The following is a 14,767-nucleotide window of genomic DNA, read 5'->3' as shown; positions in this document are numbered from 1 at the left end:
GAAGTTCCTGTGTTTCTTACAGTGATGATTTTGATTTTCTTCCTTTAGTGTTATTCTAGTTGAGATTTGAGTTCTCTAGAAATTTGACAAGTGTGTAGGTGTAGCTCAGGTAGATTTTCTAATCTTAGATCAGTAGTTTTTTTTTTTTTTTTTTTAGATGCAACTACGATGGTATTTAATCAAGCATCTGGTTTTTATGGAACCTGGTTGAATGAAGATCAATCGTCTTGTCATTGATGTCTTCTGCCATGTTTCAGTAATACATTAACAAGTAGACAACTGATGCCTGACATAACAAGATCCCTGGTGTGAGATATACTGAACATTTATGCGGTAGATAAACGTGAATAATGGAAGAACTACACATTATGTGCTCCTGCAAAAAGTTCTGCTATTTTCTTTAACTGCTTAATCTGTGTTGAATTCAGATTCCCATATCTGATTCTTTGTTCCAACTACTCAATGTTCTTCATCCATTATATGAATTCAATACGCTGGTCGATACCTCTACAATATTATACCCTAAGTTAACCCATTGGTGAGGATCTCATTTTCCCTGGATTGAAAGGTTGTGATCAAAGTATCACTCCTCTAGTTCAGGGCAAGAGCATAATTGCCTTTCCAGAAGGTTTTCAATTTTCTAAACCATGCCTTTAGTTGATGCATATCGGTTGAAGTAAACTTTGACACTATACCAAGGTTGCATAAGCTAGTATCTTGTGATGACATCTACACCATAGGCAAAGAATAGGTTCTCCGAATTATATGTGGCCGAGTCCGACTCTGACAAGTTCTCGACAAGTTCTGGGTTTCTCATTAAATCAATGTGGTATTTATACATTCAAGTCTTGTCCTGCAAGATATAAGACGCGAATTGCACGTATCTAACTTTCCAAGAATAGACAAATATACTCTATTTCCTAATACCCTCCCTCAAGATGGAGCATGCAGATGACAGATGCCCATCTTGGACAAAAGAAACTGAAACTGAGCTTTCCTTAACGCTTTTGTGAAGATATCAGTCAATTGTACCGTTGTAGGAGTGTAGGAGGGTGATATAATCTTCCTTATAATGGGATCTCTAACCAGATGACAGTCCACTTCTATATGTTTTGTTCGCTCATGAAACACTGGATTCTGAGCAATATATAATGCTGATTGACTATCACAAAAGAGATTCATCCCATGAGTATGATGAACTCCTAAATCACCAAGTAACTGTTTTAACCACTTCAATTCACATGTCATTGCCGCCATAGATCTGTATTCCGCTTCTGCTGAGGAACGTGACACTGTGTGTTGCTTTTTAGTCTTCCAAGAAACAGGAGAAAAACCAAGAAGAACAAACCATCATGTTAATGAACGTCTAGTCAATTGACAACTCGCCCAATCTGAATCACACCATCCTTTTAAATTAAGACTACTATCAGAACGCAGCAAAATTCCTTGTCCAGGGCTCTTCTTCAAATATCTGACTACATGAAGTGCTGCTTCTCAATGCTCCATTCTTGGTTGTTGCATAAACTGTGATAAAATGTGCACTGAGTAAGCCAGATCTGGTCTTGTCACTGACAAGTAAATCAAACGACCAACCAATCATCTATACTTTTCCACATCTTCAAGAATTTTGGCCTTTGCCAACGCCAGTTGATGATTCGTCTCCATTGGAAGTTCTGCAGGTTTAGCACCCAATAGTCCTGTCTCCATTATGATATCTAATGCATATTTCCTCTGGCATATGTAAAAACCTTGTTTGCTACGAGCCACCTCCAATCCTAAGAAATATTTCAATTTTCCCAAATCCTTCATCTTGAAACACTGTCCCAAATAAGTTTTAAAATTATGAAGTCAACAAGATCATTGCCTGCCACAATCAGATCATCCACATAAACTAAGATATTAAGTTACATTTTTCCTTTTGTCATAGTAAAAAGAGAATAATCTGAATACAATTGTTTAAAACCATAATTCTTCAAGGTTGTGGACAACTTTGCAAACCAACACCTAGGCGCCTGTTTTAGACCATATAATGATTTTTTTCATTCTACAAACCATATTGGAATTTCCTTTGGCAAACCCTGGAGGTATCTTCATATACACTTCTTCCTCCAAATCACCATGAAGAAATGCATTATGTACATCCATTTGATGCACTTCCCAATTCTTAACTGCTGCAACAGCTAGAAAAGTCCGAACTGTTGCCACTGGCGCAAATGTTTCATTATAATCCAATCCTTCAACTTGATGATTACGAAATATCACCAATCTTGCTTTTAGACGTATTAAATTCTCATTTTCATCACGCTTCTTAGTATAAATCCATTTACTTCCTAATGCCTTCTTACCAGGTGGTAATTCTTCTAAGTCCCATGTTCCTTGTTCTTCAAGAGCTCTTATTTCTTCAGCCATGACTTTTTGCCAACCTGGATGCTTCATAGCTTCTTTGAAGCTCTTGGGTTCATTTCCAGCCGTTATAGCTGCAAGGTATTTTCTATGCACAGCGGAAAAACGATCACAACTAACATAATATGTCAAAAGATAAGGCGTACCCGAGGTTGATGATTGTGTAGGTTGAGTGGAAGGTGGACTATTCTCACACACTGTATGCATCACAAAACCTTTTAGTCTGCTAGAAGGAATTTTCTGACGCTTTCCTTTACCCATCTCACTGCTGTTATTATCAATCACAACTTCAGCCGAAGTTTCATTGGATGAATCATCCTGTTCAGTTTCCTCATGATGTTCTTGAGCACTTCTTTGCAAATCTTTTGTTGCACATTCAATACCAAGCTGTGTTTCATCACTTCTTTGTTGTTGCTGCGTCTCAGGCTGCTGAGTTTCAATAACTTCTCTAGACAACCGTACTTCTTCTACATCGTCATCATCACTCCAACACGTTTCCATACTTGATGGAGCAATATTATTTGACTCCCCAACATTGATTTTCATATATGGAAACTGGTGTTCATAAAAATCTACATCTCTTGACACCAAAAATTGTTTTGTGTCTAAGTCATATACTTGCCACGCCTTTTTACCAAATGGATAGCCAAGAAATACGCACCTTCTTCCTCGGCTTGCAAACTTATCTCCATTACTATTTTGATTATGCACATAACACAAACATCCAAATACTTTCAACTGATCATATGGAGGTAACTTTCCAAACATAATTTCATAAGGAATCTTGTTGTTTAGTATAGGTGTTGGTGTTCGATTAATCAAGTATGCTGCAGTCAATGCACACTCCCCCCAAAATTTTATTGGCAAATTAGCTTGAAATCTCAAAGCTCTAGCAACATTCATTATATGCTGATGTTTTCTCTCAACTCTTCCATTTTGTTGGGGTGTGCCAACACAAGATGTCTCAAAAATAATTCCATTAGTCTTAAAATAGCCACGCAAAACATTAAATTCCGTTCCATTGTCACTTCTAACATTTCTAATTTCCTTGTTAAATTGACGTTTAATAAGAGCAATAAAATTAAGGAAGACCAATTCAACTTCAGTTTTATTCTTGATTAAATAAATCCACACACCTCTTGAAAAATCATCAAATATTGTTAAAAAATAATGAGCACCACAAGACGGGGGTGTCTTGTAAGGCCCCCATAAATCCAAATGAACCAATTCAAATATGCAGCTAGCTTTACTCTGACTATTAGGAAAAATACTTCTACGATGTTTTGCTCGTGGACAAATATCACAAGCATTATTATTCTTCCTAACTAACCTTCTCATAACTGGTATCTTTTGTAATACTTTCTCAGATGGATGTCCCATTCTTTGATGCCATAGCTCGTACGAATCTCCCCGAACTGCAAGTACTTTAACTGAAGGAACACCACGAAACAGATATAGTCCACCTTGTCTCTCACCCACTCCGATCACCTTCCTCGTCAACCGGTCCTGTATAAGACATAAACTGTTAGTACATTGCACAACACATGCTAACTCATCGATCATCTGTGTGACCGAGATCAGATTACATGTTATTTGAGGAACATAAAGAACATTGTGAAGCTTCAAACCACCAAGAAGAATCACAGTTCCTATTTTATCAGAATTTGCATACTTCCCATATGGCAAGCCTACTGAGCATGCCGTAATTTATTTTACTTCTATCATGTCAGCAATGTTATACATGACATGATTCGTAACCCCTGTATCCACAATCCAGGAAGTACGATTTTGTTTACCTTGCAATTGAAGTTTAGATTTGTTTGAACTCAAATAGTCTAGCATTTGTTGAAGATGTGTCGATGTTACGCCAACCAAGCCAGGTCCATCTGCAGAAGTAGTACCATGGTGTGCTGATGGTACATTCAGATTATTAGCCCGCACCGTATTAGCACTGCCATAACCTCTGCCACCTCTGCCGGATGTATAATTACCACGACCCCTACCACCAGTTCTTCCGCCTCTGGTAACTCCTTTTCCACCACTGCCTCCACGGGATCGTTCACCCCACCATTCAGGGTAACCTATGATCTGGAAACACCCATCTTCAGAATGTCCAAATCTATTATAGTGCTTACAAAACTTCGTAGCATCATAAGTGCTTGTAGTTGCTGTCTGATCAGGCTGCACTTTAAACGCCATCACATTCTCATGCAACTCTTTAGATTGAAAAACATCTCTCGTTCTCAATCTTTCAGAATTCACCACAGCTTGATAGGCATCATCAATAGTTGGTAAAGGTTCTCGTGCTAACAATTGTTCACGCGGTGAGTTGTACATACCATCCAGGCCAATCAAAAAATAGTGGAGATAATCTTCTTCTCGCAAGTTAGTTACCTGAGTTGCAATATTACAGGTACACAGACCACAGTTGCATTGTGGGATTTTCATATATGTCACCAACTCATCCCAAATTTTGTTTAATCGTCCGTAATAGACAGCAACACTCTCAGACTTTCCTTGTTTACACTCACTCAAAGAAGATTTGAGTTGACAGATTCTTGTGCCATTGACAACACAAAATCGGTTCTTTAAGTGTGTCCATAGAAGACTCGCGTCATCATAATCTCCTAACATGGATCTGATTGAAGAATCCAACAGCGACCCATTCTTCCAACTGTTCAGGGTCTGTTGGTTCTTTAATGGTACCATCAACAAACCCAAACTTCCGTTTAGCTATCAAAGACCTTCTAATGGCTCTAGCCCATTCGTCATAGTTTGTTCCCTTTAAAGTGATCGGAGTAATTAGAATACCAGGACATCACTGGATCCAAGATGGTATACCGAATTTTTCTTCGGCAAATCATAGTCCGTGTCTTTTCCTTTTGTTCCTTTTGAGGACTCTGTATCATGTTCCCCCATTCTGTTTCGAGAACTTGAAAGAAAAATTTAGGTTTAGGTTTAGGGTTTTAACCAGGCTCTCGAGACCATGACAAGTTCTGAATTTCTCATTAAATCAATGTGGTATTTATACATTCAAATCTTATCCTGCAAGACATAAGACGTGAATTGCACGTATCTAATTTTCCTAGAATAAACAAATATACTCTATTTCCTAATAGACTCACCAACTTGTCCATTAATGTCTGTCCCACATGAATCACATGGTTTCACAAATAATAAGTCTAATGAGTAAGGTAATCCTGGACCCCATGGAGCCATATCTTCCCTCACACTTCCTAAAAATTGGTTGATACAAGTTTGAACCGGAGTTAAACCAAGAAGCTTCTAGATCCAAGAAATGTTGGAAACTGAATTCACTGTATCTTCATCTTTTACTTTCACTAGTCATCTCATCAGAGATGAAAGAGTCATGATGGTCCCCTACACAGGTGATAGTCCCAGTCAGTCTAGGCATAATTTGAGTCATTTGACACATATATAGTCCCCTAACTCGGAGGGTAACGATTCTAAAACACAATGTGTGCTGGTCGAACGAACGAGTCACACTCAAAATAAGAATGAGTTTGTTTTCCTTAAGAGGGAAGGAGTAAGTTAGCTGAGATTATTAGTTAGTTAATTAGCTGCAACGTTTCCTTCCCAACCGAAACCCCAATTCCTTCAAAAGCCCGCTTCATTTCAGAATCTGAAGAAAAGAAAGAAAAAAAAGACGTTGCTTCTCATCTTTCCTTCTTTTCTCTCTCAGTAGTAACAACAACACTCTAACTTCCAACCAGTCACTCTCACCAACCTTACACCATTACAAAGATGGCAAGAAGAGGAACTTCTTTTAGACACAAACAACAAACCCTAATAGTCAGGGTTAAAGAGATTTGCAAATCAAAAATAAGAGATTCAGTTGGAGAAGAAACCCTAGATAGGGTGGTGGATAATTGTATAGGAATTAAGAATGATGCAATCAGGGATTCCTCTTTGTAATTCCTGTGGTGAATCAGTTGGATTAGGTTCTAATGATGAAGCTTTTATTGCTTGTCATGAATGCAATTTTCCTATGTGTGAGAATTGTGTTCATGATGAGATTAAGGAAGGGCGAAAAGTTTGTCTACGATGTGGGAATCCTTATGCTGCTGCTACTAGCTTGGGTAATTCATTAGTTTTTCTCTGCAGTTTGAATTGTTACATAACATATCATCTTTTTTGTGTTTTTGAGTTGAGTTTCGTTAATAACGATTCGAAACTGACAACAAATGTGTATGGAAATTGTGTAACAACGCTTTTAAGTTGTGAATTTTATTTTAATTTTTTTATTTTGCATTGTTTTGTACTATGCTTGACTGAGAACATGGTAATGGATTGCGCAGTGAACCCAACAGCAGATAATGTTGAAAAGGATGATGTATCTGTTAATCGTTCAACAATGGCACATCATATTGAAAGCTATCAGGTTCAGATCCTTTTGCTTTTCTTGGATATCCTGATTCAGCATTTAACTCACTAGATATTTTTGTGGATTTAGAAAATGACAGTGTTTTCTCTATGTGCAGGATGTTGGAGTTCATGCTAGAAGTATAAGTAATTTCTCTGCACTTGAAAGTGGTGAGTGTTTTCCTGCTCCTGTATGATATGTATGGTTGTTAGTTTATATTTTCTCGATCTAAAAGGGTGTCTAACATTATTTATGGTGTTTTTAGAGTCAAATGCTGAATCCGGGAACCCAATATGGAAGAACAGGGTGGAAAGTTGGAAGGAGAAAAAGAATAAGAAGCAGGTTATCTCTAAGCGCGAACAAGAACCTCAACTTCCAGTAGAACAGCAAATGGAAGAAAAACAGTAAGTTCATTGTAAATCATTTAGATAGTTGCATTAATTGAATTCCGCTCATTGTAAGCAAGCAGTGATTTAACTGAGATATGGTATGTTTGTTCAGGCCAATGGAAGATGTACAAATACTTTCCAAAACAATTCCTATTCCTTCCAACAAGATCACTCCATACAGGATTGTGATTATAGCGAGATTGATAATTTTGGGGCTTTTCTTCCACTATAGAGTGACAAACCCCGTTGATAGTGCATTTGGTCTCTGGCTTACTTCTATCATTTGCGAGATCTGGTTTGCTGTTTCATGGGTGCTGGATCAATTCCCTAAGTGGTCTCCTGTCAACAGAGTGACATATACCGACAGACTGTCTGCAAGGTATAGAAGAATCTGAAGAATTGTATATTTTCTCTTGATTAGTTAACAACATGGGTGCAGTTTTTGTTCTTTCATACTTATGAAAGATAATTAATGCCATCGAAACTCTATGTTCTCAGCATCTATATTTATAAGCTTGATATATATCTTTCTTACAGATATAACAAGTTTAACTTCATCTAATATCTAGGTTTGAAAAGGAGGGTGAGCCTTGTCAGTTGGCTCCTGTAGACTTTTTCGTCAGTACAGTTGATCCACTAAAGGAACCACCATTGATTACTGCTAATACAGTACTCTCAATCCTTGCTGTGGACTATCCTGTTGAGAAAGTCTCCTGTTATGTGTCTGATGATGGGTCTGCTATGCTTACATTTGAATCTCTTGTTGAGACGGCGGAATTTGCAAGAAAGTGGGTTCCATTCTGTAAAAAATATGCAATTGAGCCACGTGCTCCTGAATTCTACTTCTCTCAAAAGATCGATTACTTGAAGGATAAAGTACAACCATCTTTTGTGAAGGAACGTAGAGCAATGAAAGTAAGCATCTCAAGTTCTTTAGCATCACATGGAATTGCCATGTAGCTCAGATATCTATATGTTTTAGTTTCCGGTGTCGATTACTTAATTCACATAGTCATCTTGCATGCACATGCACATGCACATGCACATGCATCTCATTTTTTATTTTTTTCATTTGCATACAGAGAGATTACGAAGAATACAAAGTAAGAGTTAATGCTTTAGTAGCAAAAGCTCAGAAAACACCAGATGAAGGTTGGACGATGCAAGACGGTACATCTTGGCCAGGAAACAATCCTCGTGACCACCCTGGCATGATTCAGGTACTGCTGCTATAATTTTTCTATCTCATCTACAGCCCTCCAATTTATTTTCCAATGTTTTAAGTTCGAGCATGATTCATGGTTTATGGTGTGGGTCAGAATTGTAAGTATCGTTTATGTTCTACTATATCTTCCTAGAAACTTCAAAAGATTATTATCCCAATTATGTCACCTAAGTTTGTAAGTTGTTAACTTAATGTCTAAAATAAGTACGAGAGTTGGTCCAGGTCAAACTCCTTTTAACAGACCTGATTTATTTTTTTTCCAGAATTTCTGTTTTATATCCATTTCGAGATCACCAGCTTTTGGTCAGTAACCTGTTAAACGATCATCTTATAGAAATTCACGAGCATGGCTCATTTTATTTATTTTTGACTCCTCACCTGCGTTTGTCATCAAGGTTTTTCTTGGACATAGTGGTGCACATGACATAGATGGAAATGAACTTCCACGGCTCGTATATGTCTCCAGGGAGAAAAGGCCTGGCTACACACACCACAAGAAGGCTGGTGCCATGAATGCACTGGTAAAAAATCTACACAATTCATGGCAAATATTATAAAGAAAAAGTTTCTGTCATGTGTTGTAATGCATGTTGAAATGTTGGTTTATTGCAGGTTAGAGTGTCTGCAGTCCTCACCAATGCTCCCTACATTCTTAACCTTGATTGCGATCATTATGTCAACAATAGCGAGGCAGTTCGTGAGGGCATGTGTTTCATGATGGATCCACAAGTTGGTAAAAACGTCTGCTATATTCAGTTTCCTCAGAGATTCGATGGTATTGATCGAAGTGATAGATACGCCAACAGAAATGTCGTTTTCTTTGATGTGAGTTTTAATCAATGATCTTCCTTTTTAGCACGATTAGAGTTGCTCATATCAGATTTTTAGAAGTCACTGTGATTACTGTTTCAGGTTAACATGAGAGGATTAGATGGTATTCAAGGACCAGTTTATGTTGGAACTGGTACTATGTTCAATAGGCAAGCACTTTATGGATATGGCCCTCCATCTTTACCTAGCCTTCCCAAGTCTTCTTCATCTTCCTCATGGTGCTCTTGCTTCTCTTATTGTTGCCGTTCCAAAAAACCTTCTAAGGATGCCTCAGAGATGTATCGTGATTCTAAACGGGAAGATCTTGATGCCGCCATTTTTAATCTCAGAGAAATAGAAAGTAAGCGGGCTTCCCAAAGCCATCAATGTTTTGAGATGCTTAGTGGTGCTTCTAAATTACTGATGATAAAATCCATTTCTGCAGACTATGATGAGCATGATAGGTCTCTACTGATTTCTCAGATGAGCTTCGAGAAGACTTTTGGCTTATCTACAGTATTCATTGAATCTACTATGATGGAGTATGGAGGAGTAGCAGATTCTGCCAACCCATCAACTCTGATCAAGGAGGCAATTCATGTCATTAGCTGTGGATATGAAGAGAAAACTGAATGGGGGAAGGAGGTGAGGTTTCCATATACATTTTCATATCTTAAAGCGACATTAACTAGTCTTTTCTTGTATTGATACTTCGAACTGGGCTTTTGTGCCATCTATGCTTTATTAGATTGGTTGGATATATGGGTCTGTGACGGAAGATATCTTGACGGGTTTCAAAATGCATTGTCGAGGGTGGAGATCAATTTACTGCATGCCCGTGAGACCTGCTTTCAAAGGATCAGCTCCCATCAATTTGTCTGACCGGTTGCACCAAGTCCTTAGATGGGCACTTGGATCTGTGGAAATTTTCCTCAGCAGACATTGTCCCCTCTGGTACGGATGGGGAGGTGGCCGCCTAAAATTACTGCAAAGACTAGCATATATAAACACAATTCTGTACCCATTTACTTCCCTTCCTCTGATTGCTTACTGCTCACTGCCTGCTATCTGCCTTCTCACTGGAAAATTTATCATACCAACGGTAATTTCTTTCTTTCGGTTCTTCAATTCCAATACCGCTGTTAAATGTTGTTGTATCACTTTTACTGATAACATAAAACGGTAGCTGATATGACACGTGCATGAAGTCTCTTTATACCACATCCACATTGGCTAACATATGCCAAGTATGCATATGCTGCTCGTAATGCCTCCATACTAATTCATACCTGATTTATTACTTATTAGATTACTGCATTTTGTGACAGCTGTCAAACATTGCAAGCATTTGGTTTCTTGGTCTCTTCACCTCCATCATCTTAACAAGTGTGCTCGAGCTGAGGTGGAGCGGTGTGAGCATTGAAGACTTGTGGCGTAATGAACAGTTTTGGGTTATTGGAGGTGTTTCAGCTCATCTATTTGCCGTCTTCCAAGGGTTCTTAAAGATGTTAGCTGGTGTGGACACCAACTTCACTGTGACGGCAAAAGCTGGTGATGATGCCGATTTTGGTGAACTATACATGTTCAAATGGACTACTCTTCTAATCCCTCCTACAACCCTTCTTGTTGTAAACTTAGTGGGTGTAGTTGCCGGGTTCTCCAATGCACTCAATAGCGGTTATGAAGCATGGGGTCCACTTTTTGGCAAAGTCTTTTTTGCCTTTTGGGTGATTCTTCATCTTTACCCATTCCTCAAGGGTCTTATGGGGCGTCAAAACCGAACTCCAACAATTGTAGTTCTTTGGTCAGTCCTTTTGGCCTCTGTCTTTTCGCTTGTTTGGGTGAAGATTGATCCCTTCTTAAGCAAAGCCACAACAATCACCAACAATTGCATTTCTATCGATTGCTAAAGAAAACTCATCCATATAAGTTGCTGTGTTTTTCTCTATCGAATTTGAATTGTGAAATGAGTTGGGACTTCGATGCTGATTTTTGGGTGAAATGAGTTGGGACTTCGATGCTGATTTTTGGGGATTAAAGGGTATTACTAAGTACAACATCTAGCAAAAACGGGTTCCTGCTTGGCTTTATTTGGAGTTTCAGAGTTCTTAAGTTAGTAACTTAGTATCAATGTTTGCAAGATCTTGTAGATTTAATGACTGTATACTGAATATTCTGACACAAACAGGATAATTCAGGAAAAATTATATTTGTTTTTCTCTCTATTTGTGAAGATTCAGTTCCTTAAATCTTTTATGAAAAATTCATTCAGTAGTGCAGCTTGTCTTGTGTACCAAACCCAAGCTTTTGAATTATAACTGCTGAGTAGTTGGTTACTAGATCTCGTCTCATAAAATTTGAGGAAGCCTTGCAGGCTTGCACTGTGGATTCACTCCTTTAAGGATGTCAATGTGAAGCAGGCAGATAAATATGGCACAATATAAACAAATTTTTATTATAGAATAGTGCAGCGGCAAAAGACTTTCTAGACAGCAGCAACCATCACAACGATATCAACCATTTTTCCTTATTAAACAAACCGAGCGAAGCGAGGGAGGATTCTATACATGTGACTTTGTGTCAATGTGAAGCATGATTTTTTTTTAAATTTGACACAAAAAAATTGGATTTGGTGTAACCAAATCTTTTATGGTCGTTTTTTACTGGACAAAATTGTCCCTTCTTTTTAGTCCAATTACTATAACATATCTAAAAATCCGGACCTTGCAATTTTACAAATTTTATCTCGTTGGAACGGATTTAAAAAAATCTACGCAATACGTACAAACAACAAAATTGTCCATTCCTTTTAGTCCAATTACTTATAACATATCTAAAAATCCGGACCTTGCAATTTTACAAATTTTATCTCGTTGGAACGGATTTAAAAAATCTACGCAATACGTACAAACAACAATACCAAATTTAGAGTTTTTACGAAAAAATCGAAGGTGTTCATTATTTTAAGCACATTTTTCGAAAATTAAATGTATATCCATTATGCAAACCACCACAAAGGATACATAATACTTTATGTAGCCATATTTTGGTTCATGCATCAACTTATTTTCCGTTGCAACTAATAAAACGACGTACTCCCTATGTTAAAATAAATGATACTTTCACATTAGGCACAATTTTCGAAAGTTGAATGCATAGTCGTTATGCAAACCACCACAAAGGATGCATAACATATTATGCAACCATATTTTGGTTTATGCATCGGCTAATTTTCCGTTTTAGAAAAAGTGATACTTTCACCCCGTGTCAGAAAAAATGATACGTTCACGCCGTGTCAGGAAAAATGATATTTTCGCGTCGTATCAGGAAAAATGATACTTTCGCGCCGATTTCTTCGGTCGGCCGTCCCACCGTGGCAATGGTCATCTAGTATATAGAAAACCTTCCATCTTTCCGCCATTTTCATGGTCAGATTTCTTAGTGATTTTAATTTCTATGATTGAATCTTTTACAAAAATTGATATGTCAAGATAGTTGTGGAACAATTTTGATGGATCTTTTAATTTTTCTCTAATCTTTTATTTTCTTAGAGATTTTTCTTCGTTTTCTAGATCTATATTTTCTATTTCTTTATATTCATGTTCAAAATTCTATCTTTAACTAAATTTTTTCTCACATGGATTTCTAATCTTGTTGAATGTCTCCTCGCATAGTGTTTTGTGGGGTATCCAGTGGTGGATTCAGAATGTTGCAAGCTTCTGAACAAAGAATAATGGTGTTACAGGCAGTGGTGCTAACCATCTTCTTTTGTATGATGGTTCATACTAGCATATCAACAGTGGGATATTCTTCCATCATGAGTCTTTCTCAGTTAGAAAGATTACATTGTTATCACAAAAAATCACATCAACTACTTCATAATCATCGAAACCCTGATCTTAGATTCAATCAGAAATTAAAAATTAAAAATTAAAAATTTCTTTCCCCCCTAATCTGATGCAGCCTATTAGCCGAGATGTTAGCCTAATCTTCAGCTACATGCATTTTTCAAAATTGTTAAGTTCTTATTCAAATATTATCTTTCCTTTTCAATCTCTAACCAATTGTGTCTCCCGATATATTGGGTATATGCACTCTAGGTTTAAGGAAAGTCAGTTAAAGATACATCTCTGAATATTTTATTCAGCCAAACCTAATTATACAGCCTTTTATATTTCTGGTTCAAGTTTTTTTCAAAATCAAGAAGAGTAATCTTTGATATCGATTTTTAGCATTAAAATCATGGCCTCAAACTCAGAAAACCGAATTAAGCTTATTAGTAATTTTCAAGTGATCGAATGATCAACACGAAACTTTCCGAGTTGACATAATCATCTTTTGACTTATATCAAATGATTGTCTCACACAAATCATGTAAGATGTTTCAAGGGAATTGTCACATGATCATCTTTTGACTTATTATTTAGTTTCCAACAAATAACTTGTTTCCAACTAAACTCGTCAAGAATATGATGAACGTAGCTAAAGCAAAATGCTTCCAACATATATTTCGAGAAATAGATAACCGAGTTAAGCTCAGCTCGACATATCAAATGTGTATAATATAAAAGTCTATATAGCTAAACGACTTAGTCTTATTAGGAGATATAATATAATATACTTATGAGTGATAGATAAGTTTTAGTCTCCACATACCTTTTGTTGATGAAGTTCCTCCAAGCTCTCCTCAGTAGATCTTCGTCTTCAATCGTTGAACGCCGTGAAGTCTAAAGCTTAACTGCACATTCTATCCTAATCTAAGACATAGCTATAAGTAGACTAGAAATCAAGACTTATAGTTTTGATCACCTATATAAACTTGAAAAATAAGTTTGAGATAGCAACACTTGTGAGTTCGACCAAGCAGTGCTCTAACAATTATTATGTTGATAAAAGTGCCATTGTATTATAACTTTGAAATAATACTACGGTGATATGTTTTACTCCCCCTTAGTCAATACTTCCATCTTTTACATAATCCACTCCCTCTTACATAATGGTCCGTAAACCATATCATTGTAGTGTGAACTACTAAATAATTCTCTCCCTTTTTTCAATAGAAATTGGCAAAGGTACGAAAACTATGGAACCGCTATGAATTCTCAAAACATAATTCATGACTAAAGAAGCATATCAACTTTTCTTTAATGATATCACATAGTCGAAACTTAGTGTTTTCATCAATGAGTTTATTAAGATACAAGTTAACCTCTACATATTCCATAACCGCTCTCCCCACAAAGATATAACAATTACGCACAAGTTTATTTAAGAATTACGCTCCCCCATTTGATGTCATTCCCAAAAGAACAACATGAGCGACCTTACTTTTACAAAAAAAGAGAAAGATTTCTTTGGACATTAACAAATCACATGGATTTGTATCCAGCAATCATCGAGTAAATTAACCATAAGAATTTTGACTAATTTAACAGATATTACTCAACATAAGAAGACTTACGAAGTAATATGCAATACTTTCACAAAACTGGATCTAGGAGAGATCAATACTACGGAATATCTCAAAACGTTCATTCTGTCTTTTATCAATATGTG

At 37.0% G+C, this 14,767-nt stretch overlaps 1 protein-coding gene across 2 annotated transcripts; it reads left to right on the top strand.

The window, feature by feature from the left end:
• The first annotated feature begins 6,087 nt into the window (after nt 1–6,087).
• On the top strand, nt 6,088–11,491 carry LOC113302205 (cellulose synthase A catalytic subunit 8 [UDP-forming]). Of its 2 annotated transcripts, XM_026551071.1 has the most exons (13): nt 6,100–6,503; nt 6,723–6,805; nt 6,906–6,957; nt 7,053–7,191; nt 7,289–7,555; nt 7,746–8,091; nt 8,259–8,396; nt 8,797–8,922; nt 9,014–9,226; nt 9,314–9,572; nt 9,657–9,856; nt 9,960–10,313; nt 10,540–11,121. In XM_026551071.1, the coding sequence occupies exons 1-13, from the start codon at nt 6,311–6,313 to the stop codon at nt 11,119–11,121; spliced, it is 2,952 nt and encodes a 983-aa protein (XP_026406856.1). In that variant the 5' UTR covers nt 6,100–6,310. The 2 variants fall into 2 exon arrangements, with proteins under 2 accessions (XP_026406855.1, XP_026406856.1); XM_026551070.1 differs by having other exon boundaries at nt 6,088–6,503; nt 9,314–9,856; nt 10,540–11,491.
• Nucleotides 11,492–14,767: the final 3,276 nt, after the last annotated feature.

This window comes from Papaver somniferum, chromosome 8 (assembly GCF_003573695.1).
Source record: "Papaver somniferum cultivar HN1 chromosome 8, ASM357369v1, whole genome shotgun sequence".
NCBI lineage: Eukaryota > Viridiplantae > Streptophyta > Magnoliopsida > Ranunculales > Papaveraceae > Papaver > Papaver somniferum.
The sequence above is the reverse complement of the archived record's forward strand: the minus strand, read 5'-3'. Positions and strand labels throughout refer to the sequence as shown.